We start from the raw sequence: 16,526 nt of genomic DNA, 5'->3' as shown, positions 1-16,526 counted from the left end.
CTCTTAAGATGGCAGAGATGCTGTATTGGATGGCACTAGATTGTACAGGTGTACTTAGTATTGACAATAATTTTTCAAAAGCAAACTATTTTAAACAGTTTTAGCCACACAGGAGCAGATAAAACAAGTTATGAGCCCAACATGTGCATCATCTATGTGTGTTATTGTTCTTTTATGTCAACTTTGTTAAGAAACTGTTATTAGCTATTACACATCAAGCAGAAACAATTAACATAATCATTCATTTGTGTCTCACCAACTGGTGCCTATTCTCTGAAATACATTATTTATTTATTTTTTTTTGCTAAATGCTTCTTTTTGTCTGCTACAGTAAGTAGCTGCCAACTATTTCTCTCTCAGTTGCTCTGCTCTTGGAAGGTAGCATGACCCTTAAAGTAGCTGCCTGTTGCTGACCAAAAAAAACAACAAAAGAAAGTGGAAGAAAGTCTTTTAATATAAATTATTTAGAAATTCCTCTATGACATAGGTTTTCCTACCAGCTTGGAGTGTGGCAGCTGACTCGAGCTCGTAAGGACACTTGTTACTGCTTTCCTGCTCTGTGTATAAGGAAAGAAGTTTTACAATATGTTAAGATGCTAAATGAGCCATAACTAATGAGAGGATTAGTGCAAAGAGGAGGTGTACTGGGGCAACAAATACGGCTCCCTTAAATTTGAAATGAAAGTATAATTATTACACAGATTTTACACACATCACTAACCAAACATTAAAGTACGATTACTAATAACAAGTCAATTTTATGTAAATGCTGGTGTTGGGAAAATAATGTGTGTGTGCGTTTAAGGAGTGAAGGGAGTTTCAACTTCTGTTTTTGATTTTCATGCCTCTGATAACATTTCATTTCCAGTGGGAACAAGGTTTATCCGGCCTTCTGGTGCTCTGTTTAATGGAAGCCTTCAGGCACCGATGGTGTTCGGACCGCTCTGCTGTGGCCGACATCAAGATCATAGAAGAAACAGCATTTTTCAACTGACTATGAGCTCTGTGCCACATTTCATGCGTGTCTTCAATACATATTCCTAGAGCACTCTACGTGACTTTATTCAAATTATTTCATTGCGCAACATAAAAGTTAAAGCTAAAAATTAATCAGACAAACGTGTTCACTGCTGTAAAACACTGAGAAAACTTTATGGGTTTAAATTGTTTGCAGAGCTACAGAGTGCGGTGAAATATATCCACCATAATCATTTTTAAATACAGTTATTTCTGGTATGTGAAATTGTAAAATTTGTTGCGCTATCATAACAAACCAAACCCTGTTGCTGAACAAAAAAGCTACAGCAGGTCTATATCTGACATCAGAAAGAAAAATGCAAAGGTTTTCTCGCTAACTAATACACAGGTGTGTGTTACTGTGTATTCACTAGCAGACTGTGCCCCAATGCTTTTTCAATGAACAGCAACAGCAACATTCAAATAGTGGAATGTATATAAACACAGATATCATACAAAACAATGCACTTTAAATAAGGTGACAAAACTAACATTTGTATTTACAATAAATATGCTGACAATCATAAATCATCTTTTTTTTAAAAAAAACCTTAATGGGGACTTTAGCTTAACATAAAATCCTTTTTAATTTTTGAAAGTTAAACAAAGGGATTTTTGGAAATACTGAACCCAACGTCACCTCAGTCACCTAATAAATGCAAATATCAACATCACTCGTTAATACTCACATTTTTCATTTCCATTTCAGAGCTTCATAGTCTGCCTTCACTTTTCCCATTTGTTGCAGTTTGTTTAGAGCTTTAAACTAACTCCAGCTGATCTAACACTGTCTGTATTATGACAGGTGGAGGCACAACTATCTGCCACTTTATGACCGAGACAGTCGCCACCGATGTGGCTGAGTGTGTTATTTTAACCTGGTAATTTACAAATAAAAATATGTGATGATTAAACATAATGGCCTTAAGGTGGACTGATAAACAAAGATATTATAAATGACTCTGGATTTCCCAAAACAACATGTTGACTGAAGTATGTTTGCCAACCATGTACTTAATGGGAGTCTTGATATAAAAAGTCATTTTCAGGGTGTGCACAGGTCTTCAATCTGCTTTGGATTCAGGAAAGTCACCATCTCTCGAATGCCATCTTCACAAATTGTGGTCTGAGGAGCTTTACTCAGGTTTTCTCCCTCCTCTTTAAATTTTTTCCATGTCTCTGAAAAAGAAACTATAATTAATATCATTCAGACACAGAAAATCCTATGAATATACATCTAAAATACTAATGTATCATGAATTTGCTTTAGCAGCACCTTGGAAACAAACCTTCGTCAAGTATTGTAAGCAAGGTGTAATTTTCGGGATGATCCACAATGTCTTTTCTTTGAACGTCACCAATTTCCATTAATTGCAAAACACCTACAGAAACCATGAATACATGAAGTGAGGGTCACATATTGGTACACTAATACTACATATTTGTCTAAAATAAATAGTTTAACATATTGGAAAATATGCTTATTTGCTTTCTTGGTGAGAAACTCCCAGATCTGTATGCAACAAATTTGAAGTTGGAACTAGCAACAGTTTAGGTTGGCTAAGCACAAAGACAACTGGGGGAAACAGCTAGCCTGGCCCCCTCCAAAGATAACAAAATTCCCAGACCATCATCTCCAAAGTGCATAATTAACATGCTATATCCTATTTGTTTATTCTACTCAAAAGCCAAAGTCTAAAAACAATAAGTTCTAGTTTCCAGGTGGTTTCCGGGAATAACTTTTTGGCTACTTTTTTCACATGTTTTCACCATTTGTGCTAAGCTAAGATTCTCATTTTTAATTGCTTACACTTTTGTATTTTCTCATTTACTCTGACAGGAAACTGAATAGAATTCCTTTGGCGTGATTCCCAATAGTAAGTACAGTACCTTCCACAGTCTTCCATACTTGCACTTCAACCTCTGCAGTACTTTGTCTTTCAACAGCAATAATCCTGACTGCGTGGGGAGGGTCGACTTTGAAAGATGAGTCTACTTTATACACCAAGAGATTATTTTTATATCCAAAAAAACACTGGGTCTGGTTACTTTCCGCTTTACTCTCTAGAGAGAAAAACAGAGACAAGTTGTGTTGATGATGTTTACAGTCAATCAACATCTCGTCAGTATAAACACTTCATTGTGTCTGACTACCTGGACATGTCTTGCAACACTTTCCTGCTGATTTCATAGGATGTTGGCATGGGTACTGGCTGGGACACGTGATGCGTTTGCAGTCCTGGAGGCCATCAGTACAAGTGCACAGGATGCATTCCAGGACCTTCCCCAAAACTGGGTGCCACATGTCTCCATGAGAGTACGTCCTGCCATTGTATAAACATGCTGAGAGAAATGGAAAACATCTGAGCGTTGTGCAACATATGGAAACGATCGTAAAGTTGTGAGGAACATGTCCATAAAATCGAATACCTATAAAGATCTTTTCTGTTTTGACAAAGTCTCACCTCTTTGGTGTTTCCTCTGCAACAAAATCTTCACAGTGGTCTCTGAAGCCCCTTTGAGGTTAAGTTTACTGAGGCTCAGGCCTCTTAGAGAACTCCTGACCCTGGGTGGAGTGGCACGGTCGGGCCGCGCCCTGCTCTGCTCTCCAGAACACTGGTCCACTGAATGCCTCTTTTGTAAACAAAGATATATTGAAATGCAGTTATCTTTCATCAAGTCAGCTATTGGCTTTAGTTGCTTCTTCTCTCAAGGAAAATCAAAAAGGTTCATAGCCTGGCTCCAGACCACTAGAGCGTTGCCCGTGTTTTAGATTTTTTTTCAAGAATTCAAACACAGCAACTTTGTAATTTAATTTGAGTGTCAGGCTAAATGGTCCATTGTGAGACCTTGTCTTTAATGATCACAGCAAAACTAATATTTCAGTACTAATCTGAATAATGTCATGGAAAGTTGAGCCGATATTTCTTATCAATTCTCAAGGCGATTTAATCAATTGGCTTGTCCCCTTAAACTGAGAGGTCAAAGGTCAGGGTCTCCTTAAGCTTGTATTGATCCCAGTGTCACCTCATGGGAGCAGACATTCACTTGTAAAACTTGAACCCAAGGAATGCAATTAATAAAGCCAATCTAAATTTTAAGATACAGTATGAATCGATATCAGAACTTCATAATCTTCCAGTATATTTAAAATATTTTCAATGACAATTCTCATTTGAAAGCCATGTCTAAAACAATAAGCTTATGACAAACTGGAAAGGGCATACAACGCCTCTGTTCAGCTGCTGGTTTCCATATTCAGTTGACGAAGAACCACTGGTGCCATGATCTAAGAGAAAAACAATCAAATCAAAGTTGCAGTAAAAACTGAAAACGTGAAAGCCTGGCTTTACATAGATCATGATCATACTGCCATATAGAATTTTTGTTTAGGGATTTAGCTAAATATTTTGAGACATGTTTAATTCTTACAAACTATGATTCCAGGTTAGAAATAGAATAAATCCATTCTCTCCGTTTGGAGTATGGAGTTTGACTCCTTTACCTTTACACACCAAACAGCAGGTATCTGGAACTGAGACTGGTGAGGAACAGGTGGTCGGTTGGCATGTTTTCAGAGCACAGAAGATGTTTCCATTCTGAGAAACAAAACACAGAAAAATTTTCTTATTTCTGCAAGTATGTACTGCAGACATAATAGAGTAAGTACTCACATGTTACTGAGGGCCTCTGTGGACCTGTTTATTATTATTATTTAAATTATATAAATTCATAGTACAGTATATGAATTAAAATAAAATTCTAACAATATACAGTAATCACAGTAACTACTGCAATCTAATTTACTTGAACAATATCAACTCCCAAACTAAGCCAAGATGCATTAACCAGTTTGAATATTTAAAGTTAAACAATACATTTATTTGAGTTGTGAGCAGATTCTCTCTGCATGATGTTGTCGGCATTTTTAATATATACAGAGAAATCTTTTTTTGAAAAATCTAAAGAAGATCTTTAAATGCATGTAACACATATTAACAATAAAGGTACATATCAGACACTGTGGGTTGTCAGCTTGTTGAGAGGGTTATTCATAATTTAAACTATTAACTATTATAAATAGTTCATAATATGAACTAATATAACATGAACTATTTATCATCATAGAGAATAGCGAGGAGAACATTTAAAAGTAAACATAATGAGTATTGGCAAATATTGTGGTTTTAGTCTTATTTTACTATTGAATTACTATTGAATTATTTACTATTGAATACTTTTTATAATTTATGAATCACATGGAAATTAGGCTCCCAAAAGTGGTATATGAACAAATTACATCTGCAGAGAACCTTATAAGAACCAAGCTCACCTACAGTTAGAGTTCTTGCATGTCCTATAGACTGTAAGCATTTACAATATGATTCTTCTCACAAGATCCAACTACTAGCTTAGAATAAAAGTGAAGTGAAATGGATGTAACTTACTGAGCATGTGCACATAACGCATTGATTGCTTTGCTTGGACGGGAAGAGGTCGTGCTTAGTGAAGGTCTCCCCCGACTGATAAACACTTCCATTATACCTGCAGGATTTCACTGAAGCCCTCAGTCCTGCAGGGATTCTGGGCTCATCTAAGGAGGGCACATCACACAGGACACGAGGATTTGAACACACAACAAGGATGAACTCTCTCTAAAACCATCTGAGCTGACAACGTGCTTAGACAAAGACAGTCTACCTGTACATCTTGGACAGCACTGCTGTGCCTCGGACACTGGGTTCTCGCATGTCAGAGCAGGACACTTAATTGTGCTACATTTCACATGGCCCGTCTAAAAGAGAGCAAAGAAGACATTACAAATATGAGACCTTTAAACCCCCAGCACTATGTCAGCAACTTAAGAATTGAATCTGCCAGTGTTGGAAGAATATTCCTTTAAATATTTGTTCTGAGGTGCATAAAAAGTCAGTAAATGTTGAAAGTTACCTCTGTGCATATACAGCGCATACAGAACATAAATCCGAAAGGCTCTAGATAGGGATGCCAGTTGTCTCCTGGATTGTATGTCTTGTCTTTAAAAGTACATACCACCCCGGACCCTGGTTGTCAAAAATGAGAGGGATGAGTAACAGAGAAACGCGTATGGCGCAGATAATCTGAACGGCCACAACCGCAGGCGTTTACATATGAACCAATGCACGAAAACATATTACACACATTCAACCAAAGCGTCAATCATCTCCAAGTAATGCAAAATGGAGGAAAAAAGAGAAACTGCCACTGATCCAACTTAAACCCACAATAATAAAACAAATAGTCACAGTTTAACTTTTAGTTGTTTCTTTGACAGAATGAGGCAAATAAACGTTACCACAAAACACCTAAGTTATGTTTGGAGCAACAGTAAATGCTAATATTAATATGTGAGCTCAGCTGTGGAGGAGTCGCAACAAACTTTTCTTATCTGAGTCACATTTTCATGCCTTTCCTTATTTCAAGCCCCACACGTTTGAACAGCACAAGCATCAGCAGGGTCTGCTCTTACCTTTCCGGGGTTTTAGCTCTCCATCTGCAAACCAAATGATAAAAAACAACAAAAACATGGACTTCATTTTTTTACATGTGCGTGACTGAGTCTTCAACGCGCAATAAATATGTTTCTGCAGGACAGAAACTGCAGGACAGTGTGAAACAAGGATTCAAAAAATTCCAACCTTTTCCCCCCTGGTTAATCTACGGCGCCCCCTACAGGACACATGACTTTCACCTCAACACACATACACGGGGATGATAGCAGAGTGACCTAAACACCCTCCCTATATGCACATCACGCCACATAATATTTGTGGTAATATTTGCAGCCTCTAACATTTCATTTATATTTAAACAGCTGATACAGGATTCTGCTGATTCAAATCTCAGGTTATATTTGAGAGTGAATTAGTAAGTTTATGTGAAGTTTATGGTTGAATAAGAAGCAGTGTAAAGTGCTTTGAGAGCCAACAGGTAGAAAAGCGCTATATAACTGCAGACCATTTACCATTTGTTATGTTTTAAGCCCCTGGAGTTGACAACAAAAAAAGCGGAGAGACAAAACCCTGAAATAAAGGCAACATACAGCCAAAGACCTAATACTCCCTTTATTACACATATGGGATGATAAAACAGTGCAACCATGTTAATACAAGACAAAAATGCTGAGAAACTCTTACTGGAAGAAGACAAAAGACATTGAATAAATCCTAGTGACCCACTTCCCAACAAAAAGTCTGGCAGTCCCACCCACCCCCTTAGTATGATGCCTATGCAAACCATCACAGGGCTTATTAATAAAACATTTTAATGTGCGAATGACAGTTTAAATCACAATCAGTGCAGATGTATAGAAACAAAGAAAATCTCCATAAAATCCGCATGTAGTGCAATAAACAGTGTCTCTTAAAATGGGGTTCCTCGTGTGTTGTGGGAAATGGCATGCTTTACAGACTTTACAGTTTAGAAACAGGTTGAGAGTAAGACCAAAAAAAAAAAAAAACCCTGTTCAACAGACTGCTTTTCTATTTCCTTTTTAAAAATGACACTGATATTTGAACACTGTCAAGACTTTGTAGCCATTCTTGCACCAAGCTTCATTTGACCTGGCCGAAGCTTTAAATATTGTTAGTTACAAAAATGGCACAGGGCACATCTGCGACAAAAATATTGAGATATGACGATAAAAGGTGTTTCCATACTGCATATGATCCATGTCTAGACATGGTGTTACACGTGGATGGTAATCCACCTCCAGGATCACTTTTGCCTGAGCATCCTCCACTTAACAACATTTCACGAATTCCACACAGACTCAGAGATACTCAAATCCTCTCTTATAAGTTATATGTTTACATGTCTGAAGTAAAGGAAATTGCATGAAAGAATGAATTAAAATTGTTCACACAGTTATGTGCCCAAACACACACACACACACACACACACACACACACACAAACAAACAAACACACAGTAGACTGAGGGCAGAAACACTGGAGAATCAAGAACTGCTGCTGTGTGCCCCTGTGTCATCCTGCTTGTGGCGTTTCTTTGCTCTGATTTCATTCATGGCTTCCTCTATAGAGCGAGTGTCTCTCTTGTTGGCCACCGGCACTGAAAAAATTCACCAATAAAATTAGTGGTGTGAATTATGTGAGGCCAAGTGTAACAATGTTTCTATGAGACAGATGGACATTCACTCACCACAGCCATACGCGCTGTTGGCCTCTAGTGTGTGTGCTGCATCTTTTGCTGCTGAGGTGCCAATTAGTTGACTGTACTTGTCTCTATAGTTGGAGTTGGGGCATGTGTCTGGCTTCTTTGTCTCACTGGAAGCAGCTTCTTCCAACGCAGCTTGTTCCTGCAGTCACAAAGAAAGAAAAAGCCAGCAACTGTAAATTGAGAAATTTTAGGTACTTCCTCAAACTCTCACTGTGTTCTGCAGTATGAAACACTCGTGTACACACACACACCTGCTTTGCCTTCCCTCACTTGTCCCACCTTTGAATTATTTTAACAAATGGAGAAATGCATGTACAGAGAAGTATATGTAGTAGTGACACCCTTAGACAAACATGACAGTGCCTTGTCAAGACAATGAAAGTTAAACCACAACATGTAAATAAACTAGTGCTTCAGCTATGAGTGTAAAAAAATATATTAACCAAACAAGTACATGAGTTTATTGTTTCATTTTGTATGTACATTGTCCTGAATAAAATAAATACCTAATACAGTATCAGTTCACACGATATCAATAAGTCAGTTTGTTCTCTCCACTAAATGTGGTGCAGGCAGGTACTGTAGGAGAATGGGTTATCTGCTCCTCTGAACGTTAGTGTATTGGGATTGTAAGCAGTAACGTTAGACTGTGTGTACTGAAAATGTGAACAATGTTACCTAGGTGTCCCCGTGTCTTTATAGGCTATGGTTTTACCAAGAACTCTTTAGAAAGTAAGACCGCCTGATTGGCTCTGATGATGTATAGTAGTCTTGAATGGTTGTTCCATTTCGTAGGGAGATATTTCAACCACTACCCCTTTTAGCTGAGTTTTGAGCGGAAACTCAAAAATGAGGGAGCACTTGAAAACGAGGGGTGGGGGTATAAACTGTGAAAGAGCATTCGGGCTTACTTTTAGTCTTCACCCCTGCCCTGCCAGCTGGGGATCCCACTCCTCCCCTTTGCGATAGGCTTCCAGCTACTCATCTGATGGAGCAAAGTCCTGCCACGGCACAAGAGGGAATTAGTCTCACGTAACAATCCTTGTTAGTCTCACGTAATCTATTATTTCAAAACTAATACTGTACATAAATATTTTGTTGGACTGTCCTTAGCTTTAAATATGGGATGCATTCATGATAAAACTGAGCTTATAAAATGTTACATTTTTTTTTTTAAATCAAAACTTGCATTAATTTCTCAAAAGTCTCTTGTATTAATGATGGGAGTCAGACCACTGCAAAAAGTCTTTTCGAGCACGGTGGCCAATCCATGTGTGAAATGATGTCTCATGCTCGTACAATTCAAGCCTGAAATATCTTAAAATATGGCCCTGACAGGGATGGGATGAAAATAATCCACTGGTGGAAAAAAACAAGGTCATTAAGTATATTTAGGTAGTCAGCTACTCAGTTAGGGTTGAATAACTTGTTGAGACACATTAATCACTGCAGTAATTACCCAGTGGAAGGCTCCTTTCTATATGCTAAGTTAAACATTTTTGGCCAGTAGTGTTTATAAAATATTGTTTGAAAAAGCATTCAGACCTTCTTAAAAAGCATAACGTAACGACTCTCCTCATCCTCCCCAAAGGAAAAAGAAGTCAGACCAGCCACTTCTGCAACATCATGCCTATGAAACAGGAAAGAGTGAAATGTAAATACATGTGAGCATGTGGCAAAACATGTCCCATTTCTTATTACAACCCCAATTCAAAAAAAGTTGGCAAGATGTGTAAAATGTAAATAAAAACAGAATGTAATGATTTGGAAATCTCATCAACCCAGAATAGAACATAAACAACTTATCAGATGTTGAAACTGAGACAATTTACCATTTAATGGAAAATATTAGCTCATTGTCAAATTGCCACCAAATCCAAATATTTCCCATGTAATGGTAAAAAGTCTCCGTTTTAACATCTGATATATGTTGTTAATTTTCAATTGTGAATAAAATATGGGATGAGATGAGATTTGCAAATCATTGCATTCTGTTTTCATCTCAACGTCCCAATGTTTTCATTTTTGAATTGGGGTTGTAAATAAAGTAATGACTACTTACAAAATACTCCTTTCAATCTTCCCCATAGGGTTGTATTTTCTTTTCTGCTGTGAACTGTCTTGGATGAAATCCGACACCTCATTCTCCATCTAAATGAGTGATGTTGGAAACCACAACGTGTAATTTTTTAGAAGTGAATGGACGTTACACTATTGTAACTAAATCCAATGTGTATTAGATATTACACTTAAGCCATCACCTGTTTCCTGAACTCAGCTTTCTTTCTTCTTTCGTCTTCCTCCATCTTCTTGATTCTTGCTGCTTGCTCTTAAGAGAACAGAGGGTAAAGGTCTTTAGTGTGTTTATGTCTAATAGCATTAATTCTTCCTGGCTGTAAACACAGATCATTCTGTCTTACAGCTACAGCTGGCCTACTTAATCAAGACACAGACATCCAGTAAAACCCAAAATCTGACTTCCAGATAATTCAGGAATGGAGTACATCGAGAACTAAATCTTAATATTTCTTACATCTTTCAATGGAGGGACCAGGCTTTGATGCTTTATTGGTAGGCACTCAGAACAGCTGTTCATTATCTCCACTCAGACGTTTGGCTGTTAAAGATTTCAGTGTTGAAGGGAAATTGTGATCTTCTGAAGACGTAGAGCCAGAATATGTTAGTTTGTGTATTCCCAATTTCTCGGGTTTTAGTGGTGCTATCTGGCAGTTTTTGTTGTGTATAAAAATGAAATGAGATGAAAAAATTAACACTGAAAGTGTCAATGGAAAAGTTTCAGAATGATACAAACGCAACGAGGAGTATCACCTAACTTTGGTATTTAACACTATGAACAAAGCTAATAATTCCGTACACATTTATTTATGGGATTCGCTTTCGTTTCTTTAGATCACTAAATGCAACCCACTAACAGCCATTAGAGACTCTGTTTCCTGAAAATTCTGCTCTATAAAACAGACAGAGACAAAATCTCGCTATACCTTATTATAAGAGCGAGGACTAAGACTTAGTATCTAAAAGACAGAGAATGATCAGGGTGGAATCCAGGTAGATGCTACATCAGAGGTTACGGCCCTGCTTGTTGGCGGAGTGCTTTGGTAGGTTTGCGTGTTTACAGGGCCAGAAGCTGCCTGAGGTCCAGGCTCTGACCTCAGGTATGCGCCAGTCTGCGTGTTCCGAGGGGCGGTGCTAGACCCGGTCCAAAGAGGCTTACTTGAATGCTCTCTTCCCCTGTCTTTTATCATTTGTACACGCTAAGATTCAGTTTACAACCATTTCCGCACTTTGAAGTGAACGCTCAACGACTCGGTATTTAGACAACACAGTATGTACCTCGAGCCTTTCGTCGGCTTTCCTGGTCGCCGACTGTTGGAGGCTTTTCCATCGCGTTTAAGATTGTACCTAGGAGGTCCGCCATCTTGCAAATGATACGGCAGACCGTCCAGACATCCTCTGTTGTAGTTGCCCACAGCACTACAAGCTGCGCAGGCGCAGTCCACTGCAGTTTTCTTCGCCGTGGTGTGAAACCGGCATGAAAAAATGTTTAGCGCCACCCTGTGTTTTACTGTAATGTTGTATGTTCTCGTCACTTAACCAGTTTGTCGTTACTAAAAATGATATATATAAAGTGCCTGTCAGTCCCTAGCTTTCATTTATTACTCAAAAATTGTCACTGCAGCCAGAATGTACATGTTAAATATAAAGTTCCTTCTGTTAGGAGAGAAGATCAATGCTTTAAAGACCATTCTAATTTGAATTGGTCTTCAGTGTATTTTCACTTCAAACAGCCCCTTTCTCACGTCTGTTATCTTTATCTTTAAGACTCCCTGTCTTTATAATGTTTGTCTTATTTTGCCCTTTGGAACTTTTCACAAATTTGTACCCAAGTGGTTTATAATTAACTATCTAGAATTAGCCACTTAATTGCAATATCCTACTTTTATCGGATACATCCTTACGAAATATGTGACATCATGACGGGGGAGATTTTCTGCACTATTACTGTCTCATTATGTGATTCCCACTGGTAGATGTATTTCCAGCCTAACATATTCCAGAACAACCCTTAACCAACTGTCCCTGGTTGCATATAGTCAAACAAATTTATTTTTTTTAATTTTAAAAATGTATTTAAAAGAGAAACTGTGCAGTCATGGAATTTGAGGTAGAAGACCACAGCTTTGATAAGGATTTTCTCCAGGAAACTTTGAAATGTGACAAATTCACTATGTCCTGTCCTTTACTTTGATACTAGAAAGTGTAATTTTGCCATGCTCACCTTTCAGATCTGTTTCTGTTTTTTACAAGACTCATAGTGGCAAAATGGTAGGGTTTATAATGATAAATCCTAGAGTGAGAGAATGATCACTAGTGGTCATGCTATACAAACATGTTTCCATGCCTTCTGTTGTTATTGTTTTGTTAACAATCCTCCTCTGTGTTATTGGAGCAGTGCATTTTGTGCAGTTGATTGTAGTTTTACAGCATCAGCGATAGCACATGAACTACCACATGTGGGCAGAGCAGTGAAAAACAGAGGGCAGCCCTGAAACACAGCAGGACAGACAAATTTGTACTGCTTACTTTATACATTAGTTAGTAATTTACTTGTTAGAATGGTTGGAGAGCATGTTGTTTTGAATTAATCTTTTGTGGTCTAGATTTAATCCTCAGTCCTGGGGTGTATGGCATGTAAATAAAACACCAAAAGAACCTTCCCAATTTCATTTCGATGTCTGTGTTAGTGAACACAATGCAGGGTAAATGTTGTTTTGCACATTAAGTATAGAGAATTACAGTGTCGTTCTTAGGAAATGCCTAAAAGTAATTAAGAATTTCAAGAAGCTGAAGCTGCTCAACAAGCTGAGTAAGCTGATAGTTGTAAACTTCAGCCCTTAGACTCCCATCATTCAGCGATATGTTGTTATTGTGATTTGGACAGGCCACAATGGACTCCTCCCCCACAGTTGAAATGCTCTATAAATGCAGCATCAGCTCGTCGACAGTGTCTGGAAGCTAACTGTTACCAAAACATGAAGGGACTGAGCTTGGTTCTCCTTGTGCTTCTACTTATGCTCGCAGTTGGGGAGGGTAAGCAATGGATACACCAATTTTATTAATGTGTGAGAATAAGTCCAGCAAATTATAATTGGACTGACTCAGACTGATAATGAGAAAACAATCATGAAATCACAACTTAACTTCCTTAAGTAATTTAAACGTTAGAAATTTTTTCGAAATAATGTTTTATTGTGATTGTTTTAATATGATTCATGAAAACATCAACCAGTTAAGTCAATCATTATCAAAATTGTGAATATATTCTTCATACTTTTATAATTATCTTACAGGTAATGATCCAGAGATGCAGTACTGGACATGTGGGTATAGAGGACTCTGCAGACGGTACTGCTATGCTCAGGAGTATATCATTGCTCATCATGGTTGTCCTCGAAGATACAGGTAGGTCAGCAAAGACGAAACTTAACTGTACAGAACTCTGTACATGTTTGTAGTTTAATTGCAAATCCAATAATATATGAGTTTCAGCAGAACAAAAATATATATACACAGAAGAAAGTAAAGGGAACATTAACACAAGTGCAAAGTTTCAGGTGCTGTGCTATGCGGTCTTAGCACCTGTCCCTAACCCTAACCCTAACCCTAACCCTTAGGGGTTAGGGTTGGGGTTAGGGGTTAGGGTTAGGGTTAGGGTTAGGGTTAGGTGAAATGAATTTATCTCGATGACTCTCCCCGCTTCGTCCGTCGACTGGGCGGTTTGGAGTAGAGAGTCAAAGGCATGGCACGGGCCGACGCTTGTCACTCTGGTTCCCTGATACTGTGTGCTGTCTTCCTAATGAGAAGATGACATTGTGTCCTTGATTTTTGGTAGATTTTTTGATGTGTTTTTTGTGGGAGTGGTCAAGTCTCCGATGCAGTTTTTGATGAAGTTTCACTGGTTCCCAAGTCGATGTTTGCAGGCTGGTCAGTAACGGGGGTTTGAAGAGCAGTTGTGCAATCGTTGATGAGACTCTTCAGATTTAAGACAGCCCCCAGGAGACCCTGAGACAGCTGTATGGAGAGACACTTACCTTTGAGTTGAGTAGATTTTTTGGGGGATTTTTTGTGCTGAAGCTAAGTTTAAAGACAGCCCCCAGGAGGCCCTGAGACAGCTGTGTTGTTTTGGAGTCAGATAGACTTTGAGTTGAATAGTTTTTTTGGGTTGAGATTAACATTAAAGACAGCCCCCAGGAGGCCCTGAGACAGCTGTGCTGTTTTTTTAGTCAACTACATTAGCTTGTGTTGAAATTAACATTAAGCACAGCCCCCAGGAGGCCCTGAGACAGCCATGCTGTTTTGGAGTCAAATAGACTTGGAGTTGACTACATTAACTTGTGCTGGCATTAACATTATACACAGCCCCCAGGAGGCCCTGAGACAGCTGTGTTGTTTTGGAACCATATAGACTTTGAGTTGAATCATTTTTTCTTGTTTTGAGACTGGCATAAAAGACAGTATAGAGGAGGTCCTGAGACAGTCGTGTGTTGAGCTGGTAGACGTTCGGATGCCTCTGATGGGAGGAGGATTGTCCGTCCAGTGTTTCTGTCAGCGCCGAGTGTGTTCCAACTGGTTGGGATTAGGCGTGAAGACGGAGAGGTTAGGGTTAGGGGACGATTAGGGTCAGCGACATCAGGTCTAGTTGGGGTTAAGGCAACAGTTTCAGAGTCTTTAGGGTTAGGCATTGGTTTCGAGTGGTTAGGTTTAGGTTTAGGTTTAGGGTTAGGTTTAGGGTTAGGGTTAGGGGGTTAGGGTTAGGGTTGGGTTAGGGTTAGGGTTAGGGTTAGGGTTAGGACCAAATAGAAAAAAGACCCAAATTAGGGTTCGTGGCACTGGCCATGAGACTGTCCCTGATTCCCAGAGTGTGTCCCTCCCCCCAGACATCCCTGATCCCAAGTTTTGGGTTCCCCCTCCCTGAGAAAAAAAATATAACAACAAATAAGAAAAGAAAAAATTAAATTAGGCTATTATCCAACACACCTTTAAACAATAAAAAAAACAAAAACAAAATAAACAATTAGGCTTCGAACACGGAATCCGGACAAATATTCATTTTAAATTGAAATTGGCATTTTGGCCTAAGCATGCTTGGGTTATTTTGCTCATGCCTCTGTTGCAACGTTTCGGAGGATGTTTCTCCTTCATCAGGCTGAGGCTGAGCTGCACTTCTGTGCCTCTGGGTCCCTGCTTTTATACGGTAGGTGGGTGGAGTCTTTTTGGACTTCCTTTTTTCTGTTTTTCACATTCCCAGTTTTGTCTAATTTGACTTTCTTTTCAGGTTTACAAGGTAAGTGGGTGGAGTCTTTTTGGACTTCCTTTTTACTTTTACACATTCCCAGTTTTGTCTGATTTTGACTTAATTTTTATTGTTTTTTGTCCCTTTTGCCTTTGTTTGTGCCTGTCAAATAAAATTGAATTTCAAAAGGTGTGTTGTTTCCTGTTTGTTTTTTCGGTTGGCCTTTGTTATTTATTAATAAAGCCTACCCGAGAGGGTTAGGGTTAGGCGATGGCCCCCCGAGATGGTTAGGGTTAGGGTTAGGGCCTTAGGGTCAGGGCAAAGGTCAGGACTCCTCGCTCAGGACTTCCACACAGCGGGTACGAGTGGAGGTCAGGACACACCCCAGGAACTTCCACGCAGCGGGAAACAGTTCAGGCACGGGCGGGTTAGGACCAAATAGAAAAAAGACCCAAATTAGGGTTCGTGGCACTGGCCATGAGACTGTCCCTGATTCCCAGAGTGTGTCCCTCCCCCCAGACATCCCTGATCCCAAGTTTTGGGTTCCCCCTCCCTGAGAAAAAAAATATAACAACAAATAAGAAAAGAAAAAATTAAATTAGGCTATTATCCAACACACCTTTAAACAATAAAAAAAACAAAAACAAAATAAACAATTAGGCTTCGAACACGGAATCCGGACAAATATTCATTTTAAATTGAAATTGGCATTTTGGCCTAAGCATGCTTGGGTTATTTTGCTCATGCCTCTGTTGCAACGTTTCGGAGGATGTTTCTCCTTCATCAGGCTGAGGCTGAGCTGCACTTCTGTGCCTCTGGGTCCCTGCTTTTATACGGTAGGTGGGTGGAGTCTTTTTGGACTTCCTTTTTTCTGTTTTTCACATTCCCAGTTTTGTCTAATTTGACTTTCTTTTCAGGTTTACAAGGTAAGTGGGTGGAGTCTTTTTGGACTTCCTTTTTACTTTTACACATTCCC

At 38.9% G+C, this 16,526-nt stretch overlaps 2 protein-coding genes across 2 annotated transcripts; both read right to left on the bottom strand.

Annotated features, from left to right (window-relative positions):
- Positions 1 to 1,467: 1,467 nt before the first annotated feature.
- On the bottom strand, positions 1,468 to 6,687 carry chrdl2 (chordin-like 2). Its single transcript, XM_067494731.1, has 11 exons — positions 6,527 to 6,687; positions 5,968 to 6,080; positions 5,719 to 5,812; positions 5,466 to 5,611; positions 4,523 to 4,616; positions 4,245 to 4,306; positions 3,483 to 3,651; positions 3,172 to 3,360; positions 2,908 to 3,081; positions 2,307 to 2,399; positions 1,468 to 2,196 (listed from the first exon to the last, which is right to left on the bottom strand). The coding sequence occupies exons 1-11, from the start codon at positions 6,591 to 6,593 to the stop codon at positions 2,063 to 2,065; spliced, it is 1,335 nt and encodes a 444-aa protein (XP_067350832.1). The 5' UTR covers positions 6,594 to 6,687; the 3' UTR covers positions 1,468 to 2,062.
- A 419-nt stretch (positions 6,688 to 7,106) lies between these two features.
- On the bottom strand, positions 7,107 to 11,742 carry LOC137109214 (sperm-associated antigen 7 homolog). Its single transcript, XM_067494764.1, has 7 exons — positions 11,590 to 11,742; positions 10,497 to 10,564; positions 10,298 to 10,386; positions 9,781 to 9,865; positions 9,147 to 9,236; positions 8,218 to 8,374; positions 7,107 to 8,127 (listed from the first exon to the last, which is right to left on the bottom strand). The coding sequence occupies exons 1-5, from the start codon at positions 11,672 to 11,674 to the stop codon at positions 9,213 to 9,215; spliced, it is 351 nt and encodes a 116-aa protein (XP_067350865.1). The 5' UTR covers positions 11,675 to 11,742; the 3' UTR covers positions 7,107 to 8,127; positions 8,218 to 8,374; positions 9,147 to 9,212.
- Between the last annotated feature and the right edge of the window lie 4,784 nt (positions 11,743 to 16,526).

Source organism: Channa argus, chromosome 24 (genome assembly GCF_033026475.1).
Source record: "Channa argus isolate prfri chromosome 24, Channa argus male v1.0, whole genome shotgun sequence".
Lineage (NCBI taxonomy): Eukaryota > Metazoa > Chordata > Actinopteri > Anabantiformes > Channidae > Channa > Channa argus.
The sequence above is the reverse complement of the archived record's forward strand: the minus strand, read 5'-3'. Positions and strand labels throughout refer to the sequence as shown.

What these genes read in the sequence shown, in the direction of transcription:
- chrdl2 (XM_067494731.1), bottom strand. Translation starts at nt 6,593, where the DNA reads ATGAAGTCCATGTTTTTGTTGTTTTTTATCATTTGGTTTGCAGATGGA. An exon ending in CTGCTGTTTGGTGTGTAAAG is followed by an intron (nt 4,307 to 4,522) that starts GTAAAGGAGTCA and finishes TTTTTCTCTTAG; the next exon opens with ATCATGGCACCAGTGGTTCT. An exon ending in GCTTACAATACTTGACGAAG is followed by an intron (nt 2,197 to 2,306) that starts GTTTGTTTCCAA and finishes TTTCTTTTTCAG; the next exon opens with AGACATGGAAAAAATTTAAA.
- LOC137109214 (XM_067494764.1), bottom strand. Translation starts at nt 11,674, where the DNA reads ATGGCGGACCTCCTAGGTACAATCTTAAACGCGATGGAAAAGCCTCCA. An exon ending in AAGCCGACGAAAGGCTCGAG is followed by an intron (nt 10,565 to 11,589) that starts GTACATACTGTG and finishes TGTTCTCTTAAG; the next exon opens with AGCAAGCAGCAAGAATCAAG. An exon ending in AAGCTGAGTTCAGGAAACAG is followed by an intron (nt 10,387 to 10,496) that starts GTGATGGCTTAA and finishes TCACTCATTTAG; the next exon opens with ATGGAGAATGAGGTGTCGGA.